We start from the raw sequence: 17,277 nt of genomic DNA on the forward strand, positions 1-17,277 counted from the left end.
CAGAGATATATTTGTAAAATAAATAATCTCTCTCTGGTATTGGTAGGACATTCAGACTCATACAGTCCTGAAGAGTACTCTCTAAAAGGAGAGTTCATTTGATTTTTATCACATGCTATCGACCCATTACAATCCTCAACAGCTGGAATTATTTTTTATTTTCCAACTATTTAAGTTTAAATATAATTTTTTTGCCCGCTTTGTCACCTGACTTGAAATATCTCCTACGTAATAGGAAACGCAAATGTATTTCCATCATGGAAGGCATTTTGAAGTACGTTTTTTGTTTTGGTCCAACATACATTGAGTCCAATGTCTTAAATTCCACGGTTAAACTGTTTTTCTTACGTAACATATGCGTGTCCTTTTATCTGCAGTGTAACTATTGAGCCAACCTCTGCAGGTTTGCTTTAAAGGCTTCCCACACCATCTGTACAGAGTGGACAAAGTTTAAATTAGTGGTGATGAATTCAAACATGTTCTCCCTCATTGTCGACATATATTCCTCACCACTTCATAGAGAGTTGTTGAATCTGTTTAGTTCTGTGTGTGTTGACAGATGGGGAGAAAATGACTGACATGTATTCAACTGAAATGTGTCTCCTGCATTTAACCCAACCCCTCTGAATCAGAGAGGTGCGAGGGGCTGCCTTAATTGACACCCACGTCTTTGGCGCCATGGGGCATGGTCAGAAATGATAACGCTATGAATCATTCTCTATTAGAGATCTTGATATGAGGAGGTAGTCTATTTGTGAATATGAATTATGCAGTAAAAAGTCTATTCATGCAGGAGTATGCAGGATTAATAATGCTAACTTGTTGAAATGTGGGTTCTTCCGAGTCTGGATAGCACTGTTGCAGACATCTGGGTTACGTCCCAAATCCTATTCCCTAGAAAGTGCTCTACTTTTGACTAGGGTCACAGTTTTGGTCTTCAGAAACAGAATGCTAATTGAAATTACCTTAGACCTATCACGAGCAAATTAATTTTTCTGGGAAAGCTTAAGGAGGAAGAAATTAGTGAGAGTTTCCACATAGTGTAAGAAACATTGTGAGCTGATGTTATTTTACCCCCCCCCCCACCCCACCCCCCACCCACACACACACACGCAGTCACGCACAATTCATTCACAGTTGACTAAATCTGCTAATTTCACGGTCTGGTAAGGAAACTAAATGCTAAAACAGGCAGAAATTGTCACTTACGCAGCACATGAAAAAATATGAGGACCCAAGTGAGTTCTTACTTTCCAGCATGGTTTAGGGGCATGGTGAGACACTAGTAGGTGTGTTGTAAGTGTGGGACACCCAGGCTGTCCCAATTATCTCTCCTTCCGGACCAAAGTGTGCACTTGTTCACTTCCCTTCAGTGATTTCAAAGGAAATAACTGGTTTAAGAACTATGGTAGAAAGTCCCACTAGTTCATGCCTCCACCAATCCAATGCTTTTAGATGAGAAGCGACAATGAGACAACCTTCAAGGAGTAGGTCAATAACCTGACAGTGTGGTGTCTGGACAACAACTTCTCCCTCAACATCAGTAAGAATAAGGAGCTGATCGTGGACTACAGGAAACAGGGGGATAAGCACGTCCCCATCCACATCAACTGGGAGGCAGTGGAGCTGGTCGAGAGCTTCAAGTTCCTCACCATCCAAATCACTAAGAACTTAAAACAGTGCAAACACACTCGCAGAGTCGTGAAGAAGGTGCGACAGCGCCTCTCCCCTCAGGCGGTTGAAAAGGTTTGTCATTGGCCCTCAAATCCTCAAAAGGATCTACAGTGGTGCCATTGAGAGCATCTTGACTGACTGCATCACTGCTTGGTATGGCAATAGCACTGCCCTCGATAGCATGGCCCTACAGAGGGTGGTATGGACAGCCCAGTCCATGACTGCTTGTTATGGCAATAGCACTGCCCTCGATAGCATGGCCCTACAGGGGGTGGTATGGACAGCCCAGTCCATCACTGCTTGGTATCGCAATAGCACTACCCTCGATAGCATGGCCCTACAGAGGGTGGTACGGACAGCCCAGTCCATCACTGCTTGGTATGGCAATAGCACTGCCCTCGATAGCATGGCCCTACAGAGGGTGGTACGGACAGCCCAGTCCATCACTGCTTGGTATAGCATGGCAATAGCACTCCATCACCTCGATAGCATGGCCCTACAGAGGGTGGTACGGACAGCCCAGTCCATCACTGCTTGGTATGGCAATAGCACTACCCTCGATAGCATGGCCCTACAGAGGGTGGTATGGACAGCCCAGTACATCACTGCTTGGTATGGCAATAGCACTACCCTCGATAGCATGGCCCTACAGTGGGTGGTACGGCCAGCGCAGTACATCACTGCTTTGTATGGCAATAGCACTACCCTCGATATCATGGCCCTACAGAGGGTGGTACGGACAGCCCAGTACATCACTGCTTGGTATGGCAATAGCACTACCCTCGATAGCATGGCCCTACAGAGGGTGGTATGGACAGCCCAGTCCATCACTGCTTGGTATGGCAATAGCACTACCCTCGATAGCATGGCCCTACAGAGGGTGGTATGGACAGCCCAGTACATCACTGCTTGGTATGGCAATAGCACTGCCCTCGATAGCATGGACCTACAGAGGGTGGTATGGACAGCCCAGTCCATCACTGCTTGGTATGGCGCACTGCCCTCGATACATCACTGCTTTGTATGCCATCCAAGACCTCTATGTCAGGCGCTGTGAAAGGAAGGCCCTGAAAACCATTAAACCACCCAAGCCATAGACTGTTCTCTCTGCTTCCGTACGGAAAGTGGTACCGGTGCATGAAGTCTGACACCAACAGGCTCCTGAACAGCTTCTGTCTCCCATGCCATAAGACTGCTAAACAGCTAAGTAAATATCCAACTAAATAAGTTGACCTTTGTATTTTATTCATATTTTTGCACTGTCTCTATGCCCACTGACAGGGCCCTACACACACTGATACTCCAACACACACATTACACACACTGATACTCCAACACACACACACACACACACACACACATAATATGCACATACATTTATACTGACTCTACACACACCCACTCACGTACAATCATCATATATGCTGCTTCCACTCTGTTTATCATATATCCTGAAGCCTCGTCACCTTACCACTATACATATCTACCTCTATCGATCCAGTATCCTGAACATTGTAAATATGGTACTGGTACTGACCCTGTATATAATTACTTACTTTATAGTGTTCTTCTCATTTCTTATTTCTTATTTTTATATCTCGTGTGTTTTTGTTTTACCTTGTTTGCATTTTCGCATTGTTATTGATGACTACATTGTTATTGATTATTGATGACTACATTGTTATTGATGACTACATTGTTATTGATGACTACATTGTTATTGATGACTACATTGTTATTGATTATTGATGACTACATTGTTATTGATTATTAATGACTACATTGTTATTGATGACTACATAGTTATTGATTATTAATGACTACATTGTTATTGATTATTAATGACTACATTGTTATTGATGACTACATTGTTATTGATTAAAAATGCCTACATTGTTATTGATGACTACATAGTTATTGATTATTAATGACTACATTGTTATTGATGACTACATTGTTATTGATTATTGATGACTACATTGGTATTGATTATTGATGACTACATTGTTATTGATTATTGATGACTACATAGTTATTGATGACTACATTGTTATTGATGACTACATTGTTATTGATTATTAATGACTACATTGTTATTGGTGACTACATAGTTATTGATTATTAATGACTACATTGTTATTGATTATTAATGACTACATTGTTATTGATGACTACAATGTTATTGATTATTAATGACTACATTGTTATTGATGACTACATAGTTATTGATTATTAATGACTACATTGTTATTGATTATTGATTATTACATTGTCATTGATGACTACATAGTTATTGATTATTAATGACTACATTGTTATTGATTATTGATGACTACATAGTTATTGATGACTACATTGTTACTGATGACTACATTGTTATTGATGACTACATTGTTATTGATGACTACATTGTTATTGGTTATTAATAACTACATATTTATTGATGACTACATTGTTATTGATGACTACATAGTTATTGATTACTGATGACTACATTGTTATTGATTATTGATGACTACATAGTTATTGATGACTACATAGTTATTGATTATTGATGACTACATTGTCATTGATGACTACATTGTTATTGATGACGACATTGTTATTGATGACTACATTGTTATTGATTATTGATGACTACATAGTTATTGATGACTACATTGTTACTGATGACTACATTGTTATTGATGACTACATTGTTATTGATGACTACATTGTTATTGGTTATTAATAACTACATATTTATTGATGACTACATAGTTATTGATTATTAATGACTACATTGTTATTGATTATTAATGACTACATTGTTATTGATGACGACATTGTTATTGATGACTACATTGTTATTGATTATTGATGACTACATTGTTATTGATCATTGATGACTACATTGATTATTTATTGTTATTGATGACTACATTGTTATTGATGACTACATTGTCATTGATGACTACATTGTTATTGATGACTACATTGTTATTGATGACTACATTGTTATTGATGACTACATAGTTATTGATGACTACATAGTTATTGATGACTACATTGTTATTGATGACTACATTGTTATTGATGACTACATAGTTATTGATGACTACATAGTTATTGATGACTAGTTATTGATGAAATAGTTATTGATGACTACATTGTTATTGAATATTGATATGACTACATAGTTATTGATGACTACATAGTTATTGATGACTACATAGTTATTGATGACTACATTGTTATTGATGACTACATTGTTATTGATGACTGCATTGTTACTGATTACTACATAGTTATTGATGACCACATAGTAATTGATGACTACATAGTTATTGATGACTACATTGTTATTGATGACTACATAGTTATTGATCACTACATTGTTATTGATGACTACATTGTTGGGCTGGCAAGAAAGGCATTCCACTGTACTTGTGCATGTGACATTGAAACTTGAGACTTAAAACACACACACACACACACACACACACACACACACACACAAACACACATGCATATTGATGTCACTCACACAAACACACACTCTTCACATATGCTGCTGCTACTCTTTTAACTGTCCATCCTGATTGTTTAGTCACTTTCACCCCAGTCTTCATGTACATATTACCTTAATTACCTAAATTACCTTGTTCCTCTGCTCATTGACTCGGTGCCAGTAATTCTTGCATATAGCCTCCTTATGGTTATTTTATTGTGTTACCATTTTTTTGTGCTAATTGTTCTTAATTTTTTAATTTGCATTGCTGTAAGTAAGCATTTCACGGTAAAGTCTACACCTGTTGTATTTGGCAGGTGACATATTTGATTGAATGATTTGAAAACCAATGACAGACATGTAGTTTGAGGAAACTAAGCCTCGTAAAATCCTGTGTTAGTGTTTCATCACTGGAAAGCTAGTGGGAATTGTTTGTTCATGACTATTATGTCAATTCATGAATATTATGTCTCTTTATGACAATTAGGACCATTCATGGCTATTATGACTCTTTACAACTATTAAGACTATTCATTAATATTATTTCTCTTTATGACTATTAGGATACTTTGTGACTATTTGGACACTTCACGACTATTAGAACAGTCCACGACTATTAGAACAATCCACGACTATTAGAACAATCCATGACTATTAGAACAATCCATGACTATTAGAGCAGTCAATTACTATTAGAACAATCCATGACTATTAGAACAATCAGTGACTATTAGGACAATTGATGACTATTAGAACAACCCATGACTATTAGAACAATCCATGACTATTGCGACAATCCATGACTATTAGAACAATCCATGACTATTAGAACAATCCATGACTATTAGAACAGTCCATGACTATTAGAACAGTCCATGACTATTAATGACTATTAGTCCATGACTATTAAACAATCCATTATTAGACATGACTATTACAATCCATGACTATTAGAACAATCCATGACTATTAGAACAATTGACTATTGAACAATCCATGACTATTATCCATGACTATTAGAACAATCCATGTTATTGATGACTATTACATCCATGTTATTGACTATTATAACAATTGACTATTAATTAGGACAATCCATGACTATTACATTGAACAATCCATGTTATGACTATTAGAACAATCCATGACTATTGTAACAATCCTATTAGAACAGTCCATGACTATTAGAACAATCCAACAATCCATTATTAGATAATCCATGACTATTAGAAAATCCATGACTATAACAATCCATGACTATTAGAACAATCCATGACTATTAGAACAATTATTAGAACAATCCATTATTAGAACAATCCATGACTATTAGAACAATCCATGACTATTAGAACAATCCATGACTATTGATTATTGAACAATCCATGACTATTAGAACAATCCATGACTATTAGAACAATCCATAGGACAATCCATGACTATTATAACAATTTATGACTATTAGAACAATCCATGACTATTAGAACAATCCATGACTATTAGACAATTATTGATTATTGAACAATCCATGACTATTGACTATTAGTGACTATTAGAACAATCCATGACTATTAGAACAATCCATGTTATTAGAACAATCCATGACTATTAGAACAATCCATGACTATTAGAACAATCCATGACTATTGAACAATCCATGATATTAGAACAAACAATCCATGACTATTGAAAACAATTATTGACTATTAGAACAATCCATGACATTAGTGACTATTGACTATTAGACAATCCATGACTATTAGAACAATCCATGTTATTGATGACTACTATTAGGACAATCCATGACTATTACAATGATTATTGAACAATCCATGACTATTGTAACAATCCATGACTATTAGAACAATCCATGACTATTAGAACAATCCATGACTATTGAACAACAATAACATGACTATTAGAACAACATGACTATTAGAACAATTGATTATTAGAACAATCCATGACTATTACAATCCATGACTATTAGAACAATCCATGACTATTAGAACAATTGACTATTAGAACAATCCATGACAACAATCCATGACTATTAGGACAATCCATGACTATTAGATGACTATTACAATCCATGACTATTAGAACAATCCATGACTATTACAACAATATTATGACTATTAGAACAATTGATTATTAATGACAATCCATTGTTATTATTGACAATCCATGACTATTAGACAATCCATGACTATTAGAACAATCCATGACTATTAGAACAATTGTTATTAGAACAATCCATGACTATTAGAACAATCCATGTTATTAGAACAATCCATGACTATGAACAATCCATGACTATTAGAACAATCCATGACTATTGTAACAATCCATGACTATTGAACAATCATGACTGACTATTAGAACAATCCATGTTATTAGAACAATCCATGACTATTAGAACAATCCGTGACTATTAGAACAATTATGACTATTGAACAATCCATGACATGACTATTAGAACATAGAACAATGACTATTAGAACAATCCAACAATCCATGACTATTAGGACAATCCGTGACTATTAGAACAATCCATGACTATTGAAAATCCATACTATTGTTATTAGAACAATCCATGACTATTAGCAATCCATGTTATTAGAACAATGACTACATGACTATTATAACAATCCATGACTATTAGAACAATCCATGACTATTAGAACAATCCATGTTATTTAGAACAATCCATGACTATTAGAACAATCCATTATTGTAACAATCCATGACTATTAGAACAATCCATGACTATTAGAACAATCCATGACTATTAGAACAATCCATGACTATTAGAACAATCCATTGTGACTATTGAACAATATTAGAACAATCCATGACTATTAGAACAATTATTGATGATTAGGAAAATCCATGACTATTAGGACAATTCATGACTATTAGTTATGACTATTAGAACAATCCATGATTACTGACTATTAGGACAATCCATGACTATGACTAACATAGTTATGACTATTAGAACAATCCATGACTACATGACTATTATAACAATCCATGACTATTAGAACAATCCATGACTATTAGAACAATCCATGTTATTAGAACAATCCATGACTATTGATTAGAACAATCCATGACTATAGACAATCCATGACTATTAGAACAATCCATGACTATTAGAACAATCCATGACTATTAGAACAATCCATGACTATTAGAACAATCCATGACTATTAGAACAATCCATGACTACATGACTATTAGTGACTATTGATGAACAATCCATAGACTATTAGAAAATCCATGACTGACACTTCATGACTATTAGAACAATCCATGACTATTAGAACAATCCATGATTATTAGAAGAATCCATGACTATTAGGACAATCCATGATTGATGACAATCCATGACTATTAGAACAATCCATGACTATTGAACAATCCATGACTATTAGAACAATTATGATTATTACAATCCATGTTATTGATGACTATTACATGAACAATCCATGACTATTAGAACAATCCATGACTATTAGAACAATCCATGACTATTAGAACAATCCATGACTATTGAACAATCCATGACTATTAGAACAATCATGACTATTAGACAATCCATTATCCATGACTAACAATCCATGACTATTATTAGAACAACAATTCAATCCATGACTATTAGACATGACTATTAGAACAATCCATGACTTAGAACAATCCATGACTATTAGAACAATAGAACCATGACATATTGACTATTAGACAAATGACTATTATAACAATTTATGACTATTAGGACAATCCATGACTATTAGAACAATCCATGACTATTGTAACAATCCATGACTATTAGAACAACATGACTATTAGAACAATCCATGACTATTGTAACAATCCATGACTATTAGAACAAATCATGACTATTGTAACAATCCATGACTATTCACAATCCATGACTATTAGAACAATCCATGACTATAGAACAAATCATGACTATTGTAACAATCCATGACTAATCCATGACTATTAGAACAATCCATGACTATTAGAACAATCCATGACTATTAGCACAATCCATGACTATTAGAACAATCCGTGACTATTCGAACAATCCATGACTATTAGAACAATCCATGACTATTAGAACAATCCGTGACTATTAGAACAATCCATGACTATTAGAACAGTCCATGACTATTAACAATCCATGACTATTAGGAAAATCCATGACTATTAGGAAAATCCATGACTATTAGGACACTTCACGACTATTAGAACAATCCATGACTATTAGAACAATCCATGATTATTAGAAGAATCCCTGACTATTAGACAATCCATGACTATTAGACAATCCATGACTATTATAACAATCCATGACTATTAGGACAATCCATGACTATTAGGACAATTCATGACTATTTATTTATGACTATTAGGACAATCCATGACTATTAGAACAATTGACTATTAGAACAATCCATGACTATTAGGAAATCCATGACTATTAGAACAATCCATGACTATTAGAACAATCCATGACATTAGCACAATCCATGACTATTTTAGAACAATCCATGACTATTAGAACAATCCATGACTATTAGAACAAATCTGTAGTAACAATCCATGACTATTAGAACAATCCATGACTATTAGAACAATCCTTGACTATTAGCACAATCCATGACTATTAGTGACTATTGAACAATCCATGACTATTAGAACAATCCATGACTATTAGAACAATGACTATTAGAACAATCAGTGACTATTAGAACAGTCCATGACTATTAGGACAATCCAACTATTAGGAAAATCCATGACGATTAGGAAAATCCATGACTATTAGGACACTTGACTATTAGAACAATCCATGACTATTAGAACAATCCATGATTATTAGAAGAATCCCTGACTATTAGGACAATCCATGACTATTAGGACAATCCATGACTATTATAACAATCCATGACTATTAGGACAATCCATGACTATTATAACAATTTATGACTATTAGAACAATCCATGACTATTAGAACAATCCATGACTATTGTAACAATCCATGACTATTAGAACAATTATTGAACAATCCATGACTATTAGAACAATCCATGACTATTAGAACAATCCATGACTATTAGAACAATCAGTGACTATTAGAACAGTCCATGACTATTAGGACAATCCATGACTATTAGGAAAATCCATGACTATTAGAACAATCCTTGACTATTAGAACAATCCATGACTATTAGAACAATCCATGACTATTAGAACAATCCATGACTATTAGAACAAATCATGACTATTGTAACAATCCATGACTATTGTAACAATCCATGACTATTAGAACAATCCATGACTATTAGAACAATCCATTAGCACAATCCATGACTATTAGAACAATCCGTGACTATTCAAACAATCCATGACTATTAGAACAATCCATGACTATTAGAACAATCCAATTGACTATTAGAACAATCAGTGACTATTAGAACAGTCCATGACTATTAGGACAATCCATGACTATTAGAACAATCCATGACTATTATCCATGACAATTTCCATGACTATTAGAACAATCCATGACTATTAGAACAATCCATGATTATTAGAAGAATCCTGACTATTAGACAATCCATGACTATTAGACAATCCATGACTATTAGAACAATCCATGACTATTAGACAATCCATGACTATTAGACAATCCATGACTATTATAACAATTTATGACTATTAGGACAATCCATGACTATTAGAACAATCCATGACTATTAGAACAATCCATGACTATTAGGACAATCCATGACTATTAGAACAATCCATGACTATTAGAACAATCCATGACTATTAGCACAATCCATGACTATTAGAACAATCCGTGACTATTCGAACAATCCATGACTATTAGAACAATCCATGACTATTAGAACAATCCGTGACTATTAGAACAATCAGTGACTATTAGAACAGTCCATGACTATTAGGACAATCCATGACTATTAGGAAAATCCATGACTATTAGGAAAATCCATGACTATTAGGACACTTCACGACTATTAGAACAATCCATGACTATTAGAACAATCCATGATTATTAGAAGAATCCCTGACTATTAGGACAATCCATGACTATTAGGACAATCCATGACTATTATAACAATCCATGACTATTAGGACAATCCATGACTATTATAACAATTTATGACTATTAGGACAATCCATGACTATTAGAACAATCCATGACTATTGTAACAATCCATGACTATTAGAACAATCCATGACTATTAGAACAATCCATGACTATTAGAACAATCCATGACTATTAGAACAATCCATGACTATTAGAACAGTCCATGACTATTAGGACAATCCATGACTATTAGAACAATCCATGACTATTAGAACAATCCATGACTATTAGAACAATCCATGACTATTAGAACAATCCATGACTATTAGAACAATCCATGACTATTAGAACAATCCATGACTATTAGAACAATCCATGACTATTGTAACAATCCATGACTATTAGAACAATCCATGACTATTAGAACAATCCATGACTATTAGCACAATCCATGACTATTAGAACAATCCGTGACTATTAGAACAATCCATGACTATTAGAACAATCCATGACTATTAGAACAATCCGTGACTATTAGAACAATCAGTGACTATTAGAACAGTCCATGACTATTAGGAAAATCCATGACTATTAGGACACTTCACGACTATTAGAACAATCCATGACTATTAGAACAATCCATGATTATTAGAAGAATCCCTGACTATTAGGACAATCCATGACTATTAGGACAATCCATGACTATTATAACAATCCATGACTATTATAACAATCCATGACTATTAGGACAATCCATGACTATTATAACAATTTATGACTATTAGGACAATCCATGACTATTAGAACAATCCATGACTATTAGAACAATCCATGACTATTAGGACAATCCATGACTATTAGAACAATCCATGACTATTAGAACAATCCATGACTATTAGGACAATCCATGACTATTAGAACAACAATCAAACAATCCATGACTATTAGAACAATCCATGACTATTAGAACAATCCATGACTATTAGAACAATCCATGACTATTAGAACAATCCATGACTATTAGAACAATCCTTGACTATTAGCACAATCCATGACTATTATCCGTGAACAATCCATGACTATTAGAACAATCCATGACTATTAGAACAATCCGTGACTATTAGAACAATCCATGACTATTAGGACAATCCATGACTATTAGGAAAATCCATGACTATTAGAAAATCCATGACTATTAGGACAATCCACGACTATTGAACAATCCATGACTATTAGAACAATCCATGATTATTAGAAGAATCCCCTATTAGGACAATCCATGATTAGGACAATCCATGACTATTAGAACAATCCATGACTATTAGGACAATCCATGACTATTATAACAATTTATGACTATTAGAACAATCCATGACTATTAGAACAATCCATGACTATTAGAACAATCCATGACTATTAGAACAATCCATGACTATTAGAACAATCCATGACTATTAGAACAATCCATGACTATTAGAACAATCCGTGACTATTAGAACAATCCATGACTATTGTAACAATCCATGACTATTAGAACAATCCGTGACTATTGAACAATCCATGACTATTAGAACAATCCATGACTATTGACAATATGACTATTAGGAAAATCCATGACTATTAGGACAATCCATGACTATTAGGGAAGTAATCCATTGTGCTTTTTGACTTGATCCCCATTAATTACACCTGTGACTATTAGAACAATCCATGACTATTGAACAACTATTAGTGTTCAGTGTACTATTAGAAGAATCAGGGTGACTTTTAGAAAATCCATGTACTTTGGGTATTCTGTTTTTTGTTTTTGTTTATTTTTTGTGAGTTTCTTTTCAGGCCTTTTTGTGCTTTTCCTACCACCTTTTGGATTTGCCATTTTTTGTATTTAAGGATTTTTCTTTATTAAATCCATGACTATTAGGCCTCAATCTGGGTTCATGACTATTTGGAACAGTTGGTTAATGACCTCACTCCGGAGACCCATGACTATTAGAACAACCGGGTCCTGACAGACATGACTATTAGAACAATCCATGACTATTAGAACAATCCATGATTATTAGAACAATCCATGACTATTAGACAATCCATGACTATTAGGACAATCCATGACTATTAGAACAATTTATGACTATTAGGACAATCCATGACTATTAGAACAATCCATGACTATTAGAACAATCCATGACTATTAGAACAATCCATGACTATTATTCGAACAATCCATGACTATTAGACAATCCATGACTATTAGGACAATCCATGACTATTATAACAATCCATGACTATTAGGACAATCCATGACTATTAGGACAATCCATGACTATTAGGACAATCCATGACTATTAGAACAATCCATGACTATTAGGACAATCCATGACTATTAGAACAATCCATGACTATTAGAACAATCCATGACTATTAGGACAATCCATGACTATTAAGACTCTTCATGACTATTAGGACTCTTCTTGACATGTCAGTCAATATTGTTTTATATGTATTAGTAACAATCCATGACTATTAGAACAATCCATGACTATTAGGACAATCCATGACTATTAAGACTCTTCATGACTATTAGGACTCTTCTTGACATGTCAGTCAATATTGTTTTATATGTACAGTAACTATACATCTATACAGTATGTCTGTTTCCTCTAAAGTGTGTGTGTGTGTGTGTGTGTGTGTGTGTGTGTGTACGAGTGTGAGCATGCGTATGTTTATTAGGAAGACATCTTTTAAATTCTCTTCACTACGCTGTCATGGTATTCCATCAATTGTGTACCATTCCATGTCCTCTAGAATATACAAGGTCAAGGGAAGAAACCGTTTTTCAAAGGACGCATTCAAACACATCACAGAAGAGCATACACCCCCCCCCAAAAAAAAACATTACTCTGGAAAAACCATTCTTGATAGGACATAATAATAATAATAATAATAATGTCTGCCTATATGTGTCTATATCCTCTGTATCATTCCAGACACTTCAAAAGGTCTGATGGATAATAATAGCATGCAGTGATGGTTTTATACGGAATAAAAAAACATATCGAAGGCGAATAGAGGAAATGGTTATACAACTAAATTATATTAAAATATATTTTTTCCATCGGTCTGTGTTTGTGATCTGAAAGATAAACTCCAACTCTTATGCACATATCTGCACATTTAAGGAAGCAAACTGGAAGCAGCAGTGGTGGAATCGGTGTGGGAATGGCATTAGATCTGGAAAGCGAGCTATCAAAAAGAGACTGAAAATGGGAAAACAGCAAGGGGTGATGGGTAATGGTCCTGAAAATGCTCTGCTGACCTCCAGCTGTTTACAGCTTTGCCTTTTGTCTGTTAGTCTGGCTGTTAGACAGTCTTTCAGTCCACTCTCTACTGGCCAGACTAGGTGAATAGCTGACAGCACCATGGACAGAAAAAAAACAGTTTACCAAGGCAATGACTTCTAATCATTGCATGTTTGTAATTGATTTACTCTGACGAGAGATTATAGAGCGCTATGTAGACACATGATGGCACATTACACTTGATGTACTTTGTTTGAGGTGATGAGGATGGAAGGATGGATGTATAGACGGATGAGGGTGTTTCCTGCAAAGGAAGGCAATGCATTGAGAACACAGATAATTCATGGATGACATGACAATCTGAATTCATATTTATTTCTCTAACGTGGTATTTTTGTCTTGATTCTGGAAAGTACTAGTGGAATGAATTTGGACATAGTACTGCAGCATATAGGGTGCCCATAATGCATTTGGACATAGTACTGCAGCATATAGGGTGCCCATAATGCATTTGGACATAGTATTGCAGCATATAGGGTGCCCACAATGCATTTGGACATAGTACTGCAGCATATAGGGTGCCCACAATGCATTTGGACATAGTACTGCAGCATATAGGGTGCCCATAATGCATTTGGACATAGTACTGCAGCATATAGGGTGCCCATAATGCATTTGGACATAGTACTGCAGCATATAGGGTGCCCATAGGGCTCTGGTCAACAGCACTGCCCCCTATTCCCTATGGAATCACCTACTTTTGACCAGGGCACATAAGGCTCTCATCAAAAGTAGTACACTATATAGGGAGTAGGGTGTCATTTTGGACAACATTTGACCAGGGCCCATAGGGCTCTGATCAAAAGTAGTGCACTATATAGGGAGAAGGCAGTGATTTGGGACAGAGCCAGAGTCTCTCACCTTGGCGACCAGCTCTCCCATCAGTCCGTTCCAGACCCCGTCGGACTGTAGGCTCCCGTACTTATGGTCAGGGGCCACATAGATCTCGTACTTGAAGCCCAGGTAGTTAGAGAGAGAATCCAGTACGTCGATGGAGTAGCCTTGGTACTTCTTAGGCTTCCCAAGGACATTCTCTGACACCATCACAAAGGGCTCCTCCTGTTGGGACAAAAATCAATGTTCAACCTTACTGCTATATCCTCCATTCGGCACTACTGTATTGTAGCCCAGGTCTCCTCTGCCTCCACCCCATGCCTTTTTTCTTACATGGTTTACAACTTATTGAATGGGTCAATTTGAGCCAGCCAGTCCATATCCTTTCCCAGGATTTTTTGCCTAATCGTCACTAAATTTATGCTATTGTTTTCCACCTAACACACAGTAACCTTTACAGAGAGAGAGCGATGAGGGAGAGAGATAGAAAGAGAGAGAGAGAGGTGTGAAATAGAGAGAAAGAGATAAATAGAGAGAGTGTGAAATATGATAAATAAGTCCACACTCCACATGCTAATTGTCATGGACTATCCTGTAACGTGTCTCAACTTCCCGCCAAGAAGAAGAAACAGTAGCCCTTTCCCTTCCTGGCTACCTTCCACTTGAATAAATCCCTATTGATGACTGAGATATTTCTGGGAATGTGTCAGCCAGATGTATTACTGAGGGGGTGTTATTGAATAAACACGGCATGCACATCAAGCCAGTTCTCTCTAATCCTCCATGGCCCCTGTCGCTCAATAAGCTATTAGTGGGAGTGTGAACATGCATGCCGACTCCCACTGTAGCCGTGAGGCACCATCAATCAGTGAGGGAACCCCCGCCACGTTGCGCACCTACCTACCTACCTACCTACCTACCTACCTACCTACCTACCTACCCACCACTTCCTACACTCCCAAAACCAAAACCTTACCTGACACATAAGTGTATATATAAGTATATATAAGTGTATATGTACACACACAAACATGCTACTCTGACACACTACCCCTCCCCCCGCTGCTGTTACCTCAATTGTGGAATGGCAGAAGAGCAGGTTTTTCCTCCTTGTAGTGGCTCATCTTGCATCCATTACCTCCTCAGTATATGGCTATCACTTCCACACAACTACACATCCATTACCTCCTCAGTATATGGCTATCACTTCCACACAACTACACATCCATTACCTCCTCAGTATATGGCTATCACTTCCACACAACTACACATCCATTACCTCCTCAGTATATGGCTATCACTTCCACACAACTACACATTGATTACCTCCTCAGTATATGGCTATCACTTCCACACAACTACACATTGATTACCTCCTCAGTATACAGCTATCACTTCCACACAACTACACATCCATTACCTCCTCAGTATATGGCTATCACTTCCACACAACTACACATCCATTACCTCCTCAGTATATGGCTATCACTTCCACACAACTACACATTGATTACCTCCTCAGTATACAGCTATCACTTCCACACAACTACACATTGATTACCTCCTCAGTATATGGCTATCACTTCCACACAACTACACATTGATTACCTCCTCAGTATATGGCTATCACTTCCACACAACTACACATTGATTACCTCCTCAGTATATGGCTATCACTTCCACACAACTACACATTGATTACCTCCTCAGTATATGGCTATCACTTCCACACAACTACACATTGATTACCTCCTCAGTATATGGCTATCACTTCCACACAACTACACATTGATTA

The 17,277-nt window shown here is 36.0% G+C and overlaps 1 protein-coding gene across 2 annotated transcripts in view; it reads right to left on the reverse strand.

Annotated features, from left to right (window-relative positions):
- The window catches only part of LOC135515654 (glutamate receptor ionotropic, delta-2), a 667,356-nt gene that overhangs the window by 147,370 nt on the left and 502,709 nt on the right, over window positions 1–17,277 (reverse strand). For both annotated transcript variants that reach the window (XR_010451847.1, XM_064939353.1), the window contains exon 10: window positions 15,510–15,707. Coding sequence is in view for 1 of the 2 variants with exons in the window: in XM_064939353.1 (XP_064795425.1) it covers window positions 15,510–15,707 (198 nt within the window). In the remaining variant the exon portion in view is untranslated. The remainder of the gene's footprint in view (window positions 1–15,509; window positions 15,708–17,277) is intronic.

Source organism: Oncorhynchus masou, chromosome 1, assembly GCF_036934945.1.
Source record: "Oncorhynchus masou masou isolate Uvic2021 chromosome 1, UVic_Omas_1.1, whole genome shotgun sequence".
Classification (NCBI taxonomy): Eukaryota; Metazoa; Chordata; class Actinopteri; order Salmoniformes; family Salmonidae; genus Oncorhynchus; species Oncorhynchus masou.